Below are 12892 nucleotides of genomic sequence, written 5' to 3' on the forward strand. Positions count from 1 at the left end.
GATCCCACATGTCGCGGAGCGGCTGGGCCCGTGAGCCATGGCCAGTGAGCCTGAGCGTCCGGAGCCTGTGCTCTGCAACGGGAGAGGCCACAACAGTGAGAGGCCTGCGTACCGCAAAAAAAAAAAAAAAAGAACACTTCTTGTACCCTCATTCTATTTCCACTCTATACTTGAGTATCATGAACACTTGGCAAAGTTTGGTCAAAAGGGCCATCACTATAAATTAATAAACATGAAGTTTGGTCAAAAGGGCCATCACTATAAATTAATAAACATAAAGTTCGGTCCAAAGGGCCATCGCTATAAATTAATAAACATCACTAGGCCATCACTATAAATTAATAAACATCATAAAATGACTTAAATTACCATGTGCTAAGTGGCAGGACCTTGCAGTTGAGTAAGTATTAATTTTCCAGAATAGTAGGAAACCTTAGCAATTGTATAGTTTGCCTCAGTCATTTTACAGATGTGGGAAATGAAGATGAGGTGAAAGAACTTGCCCCAAATGTCCTAAGTTCACAGCAGGGTGGGAACTATACCCAAGCTGATTCCTGTTTCCACAATACCATGATAGTTCAAATCAAAGTTTAAAATGCATCTGATTTGCAGCTTTGTTTAAACCTTGAGTTTTAAAGAGCTGAACATGATATAGCGTAAAATAGCAAAAAGTTTTGATGAACGCATATTTTTAGCTAACAGCCAACTAGAATCCAAATGAAATAACAATGTTACTATCAGAGCAGATCATGGGCATATTATTAAAAGCAAGTGTAATGATGTCAACCTTAACGCTTTCTAGGATATTTTTAAAATCATAAGAATGCTATTAGATGGTATAGGGTCACTTGAAAAAATTACTTTCATACAGGCAAAGGAACAAACTTCTGGAAGAAGAGCTAAAGAGAAGTTCGATAGCTCTTTCTTATCTATTCCAATCCCTGAAAAGTGTGTGGAACACTAACTTCAGAAGTTGAAGATTACAGATGAAAAAAGGGAAGAAATAGTAAACCACACAGTTCTGGAACCACAGATTGAGTTTTGGAAGATGGTTTGATCTTAAAATCTTTTTTACTGGTCCTCTCATGGCATTCATTGTCTTCTGATTAACTGAATTACATCTTCCCCTGAAATAAAATAAGTGTTAATCGTGACTTTTCATTCGTCGTTGTGTACAACAAAACGACATTGTATGGCACGTGGGGAGGACTGTATGTTTCACCTAGCTGACCCAGCTCACAGTCCTTCATAAAGAAATTTCCCTATGCAGATTTTCTGCTTACTGTATAATCCTAAACAGCAATATGTTACACCATATCATCTTGTCAAGCTAGAGCGGCAACTAGCTCAACAGCAGATAATCCAAAGGCTTGGAAGCAGCCCAGGAGGCGGCCTAATGTGGAGAGCTTTGTCCAAAGAGGGATGAGATCCCCAAGAGGGATGATACTTGCCTCTGGAAACGTAAATTAAAGCTAGGAAAATACATAGAGAGAGGCCATGAAGTAGAGCAGGGACAAGGTGGAAATAAGGATCCATGAGTAAACCAAAGATATGTGACCTAAAATTACAATAAAATTGAAACTCTGATATATACCAAGGTCTATGATATAAAAGTGATATAGAAAATGAAGATAGCAGTTGGTAATGAGAAGAAAAATGAAGTGGAGAATAAACTAGGGGTCTATTATACTACAAATAGTAATAACACCATTTTTATAGCAGATAATCTGTGTCAGGGACTGTTCTAAATTTTATTTATTTATTTACTCGTATCAACTTCACAAAATCCCTATGGTGTAGACACTATCATTAGCCCTGTTAGATAGAAGAAAGAAACAAAGTTATATAGTTAGTAAGTAGATCTGTAATTTGAATTCAGGAAGTCAGAGTTCAAAGTCTGTGCCTTTAATTTCCATTCTATATGGCAAATCACTAAGGTGATGATCCATGAACATCTGCTAAGGTCTTTAAAGCTTCCCTGAATTCTAATTCTAATATCTGTGGGCCCAGTTATATTGGAATTCCTGTTCTTAGATTTCCATGGGATCACCTTTCCCTTACTGACTTATATATCTTTATAAAGCCAACTTCCCCATATGCTCACTTGATGTAGTAAGAGCCAGCTTCAATTCCCTGCAAGGTGCTTTAAAAAATATTTTTCTCAGTGAGTGATGTCAGCAAAAATGAGGGAATAGAGACCTCCAAAACTTATTTCCTCCATAAAAGCAATGAGAAAATCGGCAAAAATGGTCAGAAGCAACTTTTTCAGAAGTCTAAAAATTAACCAAAGGCTTGCAGCAATCCTGGAGAACTTAATACACACACACACACACACACACACACACACACACACACACACACACACACACACACAACTGAAACTCTGCAAGAACACTGAGCGTTGTAATATTTTAACTTGCCCTACCCTGCTTTCCTCAGCTCTGTGGTATTGCTGTGAAGAAATTGACAAACTAATCCTAAAATTCATATGGAAAATAAAGGGACTCCGAACAACCAAAACAATCTTGAAAAAGAAGAATAAATTTGAAGGACTCAGACTCACTGATTTCAAAACTTTCTGAAAAGCTAGAGTCATCAAGACAGCATGGTACTGGCATAAGGACAGACTTATAGACCAATGGAATAGAACTGAGAGTCTAGAAATAAACATATGTTTATGGTTAATTTTTTAAAAGGGTGCCAAGGCAATTCAACTGAGGAAGAATAGTCTTTTCAGCAAATGGTGTTAGGACAACTGAATAGACACATGCAAAAGACTGAAATTGGACCCTTATTTCACACCATATATAAAAATTAACTCAAAGTGGATCAAAAAGGAGCTGAAATTATCAAACTCTTGGAAGGAAACCTGTATAAATCCTTATGTTCTTGAATTAGGCAATGATTTCTTAGATATGATACCTAAAGCACAAGCAACCACTAAAGTGATCCTAGGAAGCCAATATCAATTGGACTTCATCAACATCAAAACTTTCAGTCTTCAAAGAACATCATCAAGAAAGAAAATAAACCCCAAAGTTGGAGAAATTATTTGCAAATCATATATCTGATAAGGTCTAGTAACCAGAATATATAAAGGACTCTTACAACACAACAAAATTAAGACAAACAACTTATCAGTAACTGAAAAATGCGCAAAGGACTTGAACAGATATTTCTCCAAAGATAATATACAAATGGCCAGCAAATGCATGGGCACTAAGTATCTAACGAGGGTCCCTGGAATACAAAACTTTACATGTTGTCACAACTCATTGCTGGAGGAACTAAGTCTGCTCCTATATGATTCCACTGGGGGACTTTTAGACGCTTGTGCCTGGTTTCCTCCAGACTTCACCTCATACACCCTTTTCCTTTGATGATTTTGCTTTGTACCCTTTTGCTGTAATAAATCTTGGCTGCGTGGGCACATAGATGCTGAGTCCTGTGAGTTGTTCTAGCGAATCATGCACGGGAGTGGTCTTGGGGCCCTCCCAACACAGAAGTATAGTAGTTTCCAGAGGGAAGTCCTTTTCCAGAATTTACTTTAATGTTTTAACTACACTGTATTTCCACTGATGAAAATGTACAAAGATAATGAATTATAATTTAAAGTATTTATGACTACTCAAGGAAGAATACTTATCAATCTAGCCAAATATCGAACAAAATGTTGCTTTCCCATGAATTTTCACCAAAGAAACTTGCTATATTGCATGCATCTAGAATGCCTGTATTTGAAAAGGATTCTGATCTATAGCTAATTTATATCTTCATTTACAATTTTTATATTGTTAAGTTATATATGAAAATCTTCCCTATGTGAGGTAAGGTTATAAAAGACAAGGATTGCCTGAGTAATTCTTCTGTACTTAGTACAGGACCAGGAAAATCCATGTGTAGATATAACCTCCTAAACTCATAAAGTATTCCTCTGTTCTTTATTCATTCTTAATTGTTTTTGTTCACATAGGGAAACACAGTTTATACTGTACTGGCATCTACATTTATTTCAGTGTCCATATTTCCTCACTACAAAGGTTAAGGCTGATAATTTAATTGGATTTATATCGTTGTTAATGGTGTATTTGTATGCTCTACTTGGGAACAGTATTATTCTAGCTTGGAAAACAAGATCTTATCATGTTTGAGGACGAAAAGCATTCCTGGAACCTACAAAATATATATAAATAGTGAATGGAGAGAACAAACTTCTTTAAGTTCTCTTATCATCTGCTATTTTACATTGTTGCTATAAAATCTGGACGTTCAACATACAATGGACACCTGTTTTGTGAGTACCATTCACACGTGAATATAATTAATTAGAAAGGAAATATATAGTTAGACTTAAGTTTTCACTAGATTCTCTTTCATTCTAGGCAGTTGATCCATCTGTTGCCTTTTATTTATTTATTTTTTAAAGGGATTAAAAAGAATTTAATTGAAGTATAGTCTACAAACACAAAAGTACACATATAATAAATGTATAGCTTGTTAAATTTTCATAAACTCAACACTTCCATGTAAGTAGCATCCAGATTAAGAAGTAGTACATTATCAATACCCCAGGGACGCCTTATTGTTTTTTTTTTAACATCTTTATTGGAGTATAATTGCTTTACAATGGTGTGTTAGCTTCTGCTGTATAACAAAGTGAATCAGCTCTACATATACATCTATCCCCATATCTCCTCCCTCTTGCGTCTCATCTGTTGCCTTTTAGAAACTTGGTAGGAGCCAGAGACCTGAAATACAAATAGTTGAGCATTTATCCTCTTATTTCATGATTGCTTTCAGAGATAAGAGGAATGGTCAATTCCCAATTAACTCTTTCCTAGCCAGGTCCTTTTGTAGCATGACTAAGAGAAGCTGAAGAATAATGGGAAATTCTGGGCTTCTCCTGTATTATCAGGCTTCTAAAGATTCTGGAAACCCCTCTATCTGAACCCCATAGTCCATGCAATTTTTTAAATAAATATAGAGTAAATTATGAAAATCATATCATCCATTTGGTAAAGACCATTAAAAGTTTTTACAGACACTAAATATAAATCATATATGTACTCTGCCGTTAGGGTTGATAAGACAGTAGGAGCTGTAGGTATCTTGAAATGGAAAGACAAGATCAGATTTTCATTTATTGTCTATTTTTAAATTCCTCCAGGATACAAAAGTGGACACACCTTGTGGGTGGTGTAAATATAATTTGCAATTCAGGAAAAATTGAGGCTGATGACCTTAGAGATGGTAACTGAAGCCATGAGTAAATGAGATCGTTTGTTAAGAGCACACAGAGAGGTAAGAGAGTCGGTGATATACACTTGGAAAAGCAACTTTTCAGGGATAGGAGAATCACTAAAGATAGGGCCACCATTTAAACAACAGGAAAACCCAGGAAAATATACTGGCATGGAAGTCAAGGGGGGTGGGTGATAGTTTTAAAAAGTGAGCACAGTTAGCAGTATGAAATGCCTCAGACATGTCTGCTACCAGGAGGCTTGATAAGGAGTCATTGTATTGTATTTGGCTATTAAGAGATAAACTGTGTCAGAACTCAGTGGTGGGGGCAGAAGGCAGCTGAAAGAGGTCGAGGAGTGAATAGCAAAGGCAGTGAGTGTATCCACTCTTTCATGAAGTTTAGCTGAGAAAAAGAAAGCTAAGGTAGTAGTTTTATGAGGATAGGGCAAAATAGAAGTTTGTTTTTGCTGTATTTTGGTGGAAGAGATGAGCATGCTGCAGACAAAGGACACACCACAGTCAGTGGAAGAGAGATTGGAAATATGAGAAAATAATTAGGAAATGAGTCCTAGAGGCAGCAGATAGACTTTGGAAGAAGTATGGGATCCTTTTACTTTAAGGCAGAAGGAGGAACGGGAAAGATGGATAAAGATGTGCATACATTTGAAGGCAAAAGGGAAGGCAGTTGGATTTCACACCTGAGGAACTCTTTGCTTTGTGAAGCAAAAATATTAACTAATTTTCTAAAAGTGACAACTTTGGACCAGAAGATGGAATTCATCCATTTATTCACTCAGCAGATGTTATTGAGCATCTTCTATGTGCCACCACTACATTAGGCACTGGGGTACAAGGACAAATTGTGGTTCTTACAATCTATTGGGGAAACAGCAAAATAAATAGATTGTACAATTAGCTGCCTTAGCAGAGGTTTGCATAGGTGCTTTGTAAGCATACAACAGATGCAACTAATTCTGGCTTTAGGGGGATCCACATGGAATAGTAGCCAATTAAGAACTAGGGAAAGGACATTCCAGACAGAGGGAGCAGCACAGGCGTCAAGGTATAAAGCAGATGATAGACACAGGGATCACATATATCATTGGTCTGGCTGCAGTACAGGGCGTAAGTAAGGACATAGCTGGAGAGGCAGGCACTGCGTGTCAGACAGGACCTTGTAAAACACACTGAGCAGCTTTGCTGAGATCCTTTGGACAATGCAAAGTCACTGAAATTTTATACACTGAAGTGTTCTTCACCTGTATTGCAGAATGATTGCTCAGAGAGCAGAGAAGAAAAATGAGTATGGTGAGGACAAGACTAACAGCTATGCTGTTGAGATTATATCTCAAGTCTACATTTAAACCTGGGAGCTCTATTTTCAAATGAACAATAACAAGATAGAGTTGTTGAAAAAGGCAACGAAACAGCTGGATAGTCTAGAACCTATGTCATGAGGAATGGCTAATGTAACTTAATATTTTAGCTTAGGGGGTAAAAAAAGCTATGAGAAGATGGAGAGCTGTTTTCAAATCTGAAAAGCTGTCGTATAGAAAGAGTGTAGACTTCCTCTTCAGAGGATGGAACTAAAAGCAATGGGTTTTAAGGAAGTCTCAAAGAAAAAGAAGAAGGAACAGAAGTTTCAAGGAAGAAAAATAAGGAGTTGATGCTTTAACAAGCCTAAAAATTAGAATTGCCTTACAATCAAACAGAGCTGCCTCAGGTGCCTTATCTGGAAACCAAAGCATTATATTCAACAACTCTCAGATGCATTGCTAGAATTCTCTGTTTGTGGGAATAGAAGTTAAGTTTATTGTGTGTTTCAACAAGTTCTAGTCAGTCTTTCTGCCTGACTGTGAAGTATACAGTGCACTGTACAGGCATACCTTGCTTTACTGCACCTTGCTTTATTGCACTTTGCAAATAAATCTGTAGAAATTTTTCTACAAATTCGAGGTTTTGTGGCAACCCAAAACTGAGCAAGTCTATCTGCACCATTTTTCCAATAGCACTTGCTCACTTCATGTCTCTGTGTCACATTTTGGTAATTCTTGAAAAATGTTTCAAACTTCTCCATTATTATTATTATATAATCTGAGAAAAGATTCCTTTCAAAATATTACTGCTCATTGACAATGCACCTGGTCACCTCAGAGCTCCAATGGAGATAGACAACAATTGGTTTTCGTGTCTAACACAACCCCCATTCTGCAGCCTATGGAGCAAGGAGTTATTTTGACTTTCAACTCTTACTACTTAAGAAATGCATTTCGTAAGGCTATGGGCTGCCATAGTGATTCCTTTCATGGATTTCGGCAAAGTAAATGGAAAACCTTCCGGAAAGGATTCACCATTTAGATACCATTAAGAACATTCATGATTCATGGGAAGAGGTCAAAATATCAACATTAAGAGGAGTTTGGAAGAAGCTAATTCCAATCCTCGTGCATGACTTTGACAGGTTCAAGACTTCAGTAAAGGAAGTAACTTCCATCTGATGGAAGTAATGAGAGAACTAGAATTAGAAATGGAGCCTGAACATGTGACTGAATTGCTACAATCTCATGATAAAACTTTCACGGATAAGGAGTTGCTTCATGTAGATGAGCAAAGAGAAGTGGTTTCTTGAGATAGCATCTACCCCTGATGAAGACTGCTGAAATGACAACAAAGGATTTAGAATAGTACATAGATTTAGTTGATAACAGTGTCAGGGACTGAGAGGATTGAGTCCAATTTTGAAAGAGGTTTTACTGTGGGTAAAATGCTATCAAACACCATTGCATTCCACGAGAAATCATTCGTGAAAGGCAGCGTCAATCCCTGTGGCAAACTTCACTGTGGTCGTATTTCAAGAAACTGTCACAGCCGCCCCACCTTCAGCACCCACCACCCTGATCAGTCAGCAGCCATCAACGTCGAGAACAGACCCTCCACCAGCAAAACGATTCTGACCTGCTGGAGGCTCAGATGACGGTTAGCATTTTTTTAGCAATAAAGTATTTTAAAATTAAGGTACGGATATTGTTTTTTAGACATAATGCTCTTGCACTACAGTATAGTGTAAACATAAATTTAATATGCACTGGAAACCAAAAAATTCCCGTGACTTGCTTTACTGTAATATTTGTTTTATAGTGGTGGTCTGGAATCAAACCTGCAATATCTCTGAGGTATGCCTGTATATCCTTTTTTTAATCTTTCATTTTAAAAAACTGAAATATAATTGATGTACAATATTCTGTAAGTTACAGGCATATAATATAGAGATTGACAATTTTTAAAGGTTATACTCCATTTATAGTTATTATAAAATATTGGCTATATTGCTTGTATATTCTTAAAAAGCAATGTCTTATACACGGTGTAACTTAGAAGAATCCTGATATGTGGAAACTCAGTTTCAGTCAAAACAGTGAAGCCAGCAGAAATATAAACAGCAGACTCAGCAAAAAGCTCTAGTTATCTACTAAAGAATCAATTATTTATGTATTCAGCATGGGAAGAACTGCAAATCATTCATTGACCTTTCCAGTCACCATAGTATCCACATGGTCAGAACCATTTTGACTATAAAGATTAACAATTCACTCTAGAGTGAAAATCCTTATTAACATTTACACAGGGAAACAGGATTAACATCTTCCTGGGAAGCTGTTAAAATAGGCTTTGATTGTATGTTCAGTGATCCTGTATAATCAAACTAGGAACTATTCCATCCAAATGATTTTTTCAGATAAACAAAGCTAAAGGAGGATGGCTAAGGCAAGTCCCTGTCGCAGAGAGAGGGGCTAGGAAGATCGGGAAAGAAACACAGGAAAATAATATTCACCATTTACTGGAATTTAGAACCAATTATGTGCCAAGCATTTCACTCAGCACTTTACTTACATTATCTCTCTAAACCCTCACAAATCCCCTGCAAGATAACTACAGTACCACTGCTTCCCTTCTACAGAGGAAGAAAGAAATTGAGGCCCCAAAAGATTGAACCACAGTTAGGCACAAATGTGGTATTCAAATCCAAATTTGCAGTGACTCCAGAGTCTGTGGTCTTTCATCGTATCACGGCCTCATAAGGGAGGTGGTATTTTGCTACACCTTGAAGGAGGCAGAACTAGAGTGTAAGAGAAACAATGTACTCCGAGTAGAGAACATGGTCTGAGGAAAGGAATGTGGGTGCCAGTGCTGCAGGGCTTCCAGCCAAGCACCCAGAACCATAAAGTTTGAAGTGATTGTCCATTTTCTGGATAAGAGACTACTGTGAGCGATGCTATTTTGTCTCAATTTCCTGCTTACCTTCATTGGCACTAGAAGTCCAAGCCTCCCTTTATCCCCTATTGCCCTGACTCTCATTCTCAAGTTGTTCTATGCATCCCCTTGTCGGCTCCAATCCCCAGTGCTAACTCCCTTCCTCTCAGTCCTTTCATTGAACCTCTGGAGACTCCAGATCAGTGATTAGCCAATTACCTTTATGGCAAAACCAGCCCTCAAGGTCCTCTACCTCCTCGCCTCATGTGGCTATGTCCTGACAACTCCAGCCCTCTTTCTGGCTCTTCTTCCCTTGACTATCGCTGTTGAAACTCTTCAGAGCTATATCTTAGACTATCTCTTCTTTTCACCCTGTGTATTCTCCCTGATGCATTTCATTCATTCACATGGTGTCATTTACCATCTCTGTGCTAATAAGTTCTAAATCCATATCTTCAATCCTGATCTTTTTTTTTTTTTTCTGAGATTCATATATCCAATTGCTCTTTGGACACTTCCATTTGGATAATGCACACTGAAAATTGAATTTATATCCTAAACTTAAAACATATACCAAAATAAAGTTAATAAACATTAGATATTTAAATGTCAAATATTAAGCCATGTAAGTACTAAAGAGACGTGATGAATGTTATGAAACACTGAGGTGAAGACAGTCTTTTAAACTATGACATAAGAAGCCATAAATAAAAGATAGGTCTGACAACATCAAAATAAACTCTATATACCAACATCATAAATAAAATGAAAAACCAAATGAAAAACTGGAAAATATGTGCAATGTCTTTCATAATTCACTGATCACTTTCCTGTCCTGTCATTTATAAGTATACACTTTCTAGCAATAGCAATGCTGGGTCTATCTTAGACTTCACCATGCATAACTATGAGGTAAAATGCCTTAAGTTTCATGACAGCAGAGGGATAACCACTTATTTGTTTGAATTCTAGCAATTACAAATCAAACTAAAAGAACAACTAAGGAAGCAAATATGCAAAATACGCTCTTAATATGGGAAACTTATATCTCATTTTTACCTTTTTATTAAAGTTATATGTTTTCCTTTTCACCCTCCATATACAGAAACTTGGTACCTTTGTTTCCCATAATTCCAACAGCTGTTTCCCTACCAAGCCAAACCAGTCAGAAACCTAGAAAAGTGAATAACATAATTTACAGTAAGAGGAAACTCTTAGAACTTGGAAGTAAAAAAAACAAAAGTTACCTGAGACCTTTCGGCAAGGTATGTACAGCGCTCACGGCTGGTCTTGTGGTAACCCTAGGTGAAAGATACAGAAGTAAAGAATCCAGCATCAGAGAAGATTTACAATACTAGCGAAACTACTGCTAAGTTAAGTTTATGTCGCTATGCTTTTTTAAAGTAATGTACAAAATAGTTTTGTAAGTATATTGTGAGAATTATATAGTAGGTTTGTAGATAACATACTAAAAATCATGGCAGTTCCAAAGGGACGTCTTAGTATAGAATAAAAACAAACCTTTGACTCTTGTTCCAGTCTCAGTGCAGTCTTTTACTTGATTTTCAAGACTCCTTTTTTCTTTCTCTAGTTGTTTAAGCAATGTATTTAAGGCTTCCTGAAAGTATAAACAGTAAATTTTTACATGTGCTCACATTCTAAATAACAATAAATATGACCACCAATTTCTTCATTGACAAATTCCCTCTCCTCTGTATCAGTCTGTGATTTCAGAAGTCTTTAATATGTACCTTTTCAGTAATAGTAATAATTACAATATTCATTGAACCCTAGCAATATGCCATGTGCTAAGTGCTTTCCATAGATTATTTCATTTAATTCTTATTATAGCCATGGAGATGGCTAATATATTTATTTCCATTTCATTGTTGAGAAAACTGCTAGAGGTTAAATAACTTGCCCAAAGGCACAGAACTAATAAATGGTAGAGCTTGAATTAGAATCCAGGTAATCTGACTCCGAAGACAACACACACTAACAATTATTGTATGTGTATTCATAAGATTGTTACCAGGGTAACAAAAGCAGAGTGTTAGAGCAGGCGATAAGGTTGATAATGAGGGGAATTGTGAAAATATTGTAGAGTAGGACAGTTCTGGAATCTAAGACATCAATCCATCACAAATACCCCTCATCACAAATAGCTGAAGCCGAGTAGAGAAGAAGGTCAGCCAAGTGCCGGAGCAATAATGCACTACACTGATTTGGTTTAAAATTTTAGTTCCTAAACTAATAACTGATCTTTTCCAGTAACTCCAATTATTTCCCATATTCTTACATATTAGATTTTAAAATCGCCAAGTCAAATTCTACACAACTCCTGTTGGTCATGATCTAGGTCACCGAATTTATTTAAAAGACACATTCAAATAAAAATGGAAGCTGCCGATTTAAATCTCCACAGAGCAAACTGCAAGCTATTTTAGAGCGCATACCCTTCTCCTGAAACACAGCTCATTCTTGAAAAAAATTTGCTTATTCTCTCTTAGATACTTGTTAATAACTATTAGAAGTGTAAAAATTGTATTAATAGGAATAATTAGGTCAGCTGAAACAGGACAATTTCTAGTCTCTAAAAATAACAGCAGTGATAAAACAAAAATCCTTTGGAAGTGACAATTCTCCACTATGCATATGTGCATCCCTGTTAAAACATGATCAGTGATCTTTCTCAGGCAGGCATTATTTGTCTTCAAAAATTATGCACTGGTGTCCTGAATGGTTTTCAATCCCCCTCCCCCAAATACAAACTTGCTCCAGAAGAAAATCAATGAAAGCCCTGTAAATACAAGAGGATAAGCCGACTGAGTTCGCTATAAAAATCAAACCCTTATGAAATAAACCAATGCTCAAGGATGACATTTTTTGAAGGGACAATCAGGGAGTGATGGATATAGTTCAAAATTTTGCTGCATAGACCCTTTCTCCAAGGATTCCAAGCTTAGCCTTCCATAGTAATATGCTTCACTTACATCATTTGTTAAATACATTTTTAGAGATGTACAATAGGATCTAATCATTTTTAATATTGAGTCAATGGGAAAATGCACTCCAAATTCTAAAAGGAATTAATTTACAAATAAACAACTGGAATAAAATTATTTTTATATTAATGAGATATGGTCCAAAACTGAAGGAGATATGGTCCAAAACTCTAGAAGCTCATACAAGATAGGAAAGACATAAATTCAAGAGCTGAAGCAAAGTATTTGAGCAATAAATAAGAGGCAAGGTAAGATCACTAGGGAAGGCCTTGGTTAGCGAAGGCTTGGTGTATGCCAGTTTCGGGAGTCTACACGCTGGGAGCTATTGAAAGTTATTAAAGAAGTGACATGATGAAAGCAGAGGTTTAGGAATATTAATCGAGTGGAAGTTTCTA

General features: G+C 36.7%; 1 protein-coding gene across 1 annotated transcript in view; it reads right to left on the minus strand.

Annotated features, from left to right (window-relative positions):
* Positions 1-925: 925 nt before the first annotated feature.
* Positions 926-12892, minus strand: part of CCDC169 (coiled-coil domain containing 169) — a gene marked incomplete at its 3' end in the record, with an annotated part of 42443 nt that continues 30476 nt past the window's right edge. Inside the window, 6 exon segments of the mRNA XM_082859784.1 lie at positions 926-1127; positions 4355-4395; positions 4713-4748; positions 10740-10793; positions 11014-11037; positions 11042-11110. Coding sequence (XP_082715910.1) covers positions 926-1127; positions 4355-4395; positions 4713-4748; positions 10740-10793; positions 11014-11037; positions 11042-11110 — 426 coding nt within the window.

The sequence above is a fragment of the Leucopleurus acutus genome (genome assembly GCF_964270905.1).
Source record: "Leucopleurus acutus genome assembly, chromosome: 18".
Taxonomy (NCBI): Eukaryota; Metazoa; Chordata; class Mammalia; order Artiodactyla; family Delphinidae; genus Leucopleurus; species Leucopleurus acutus.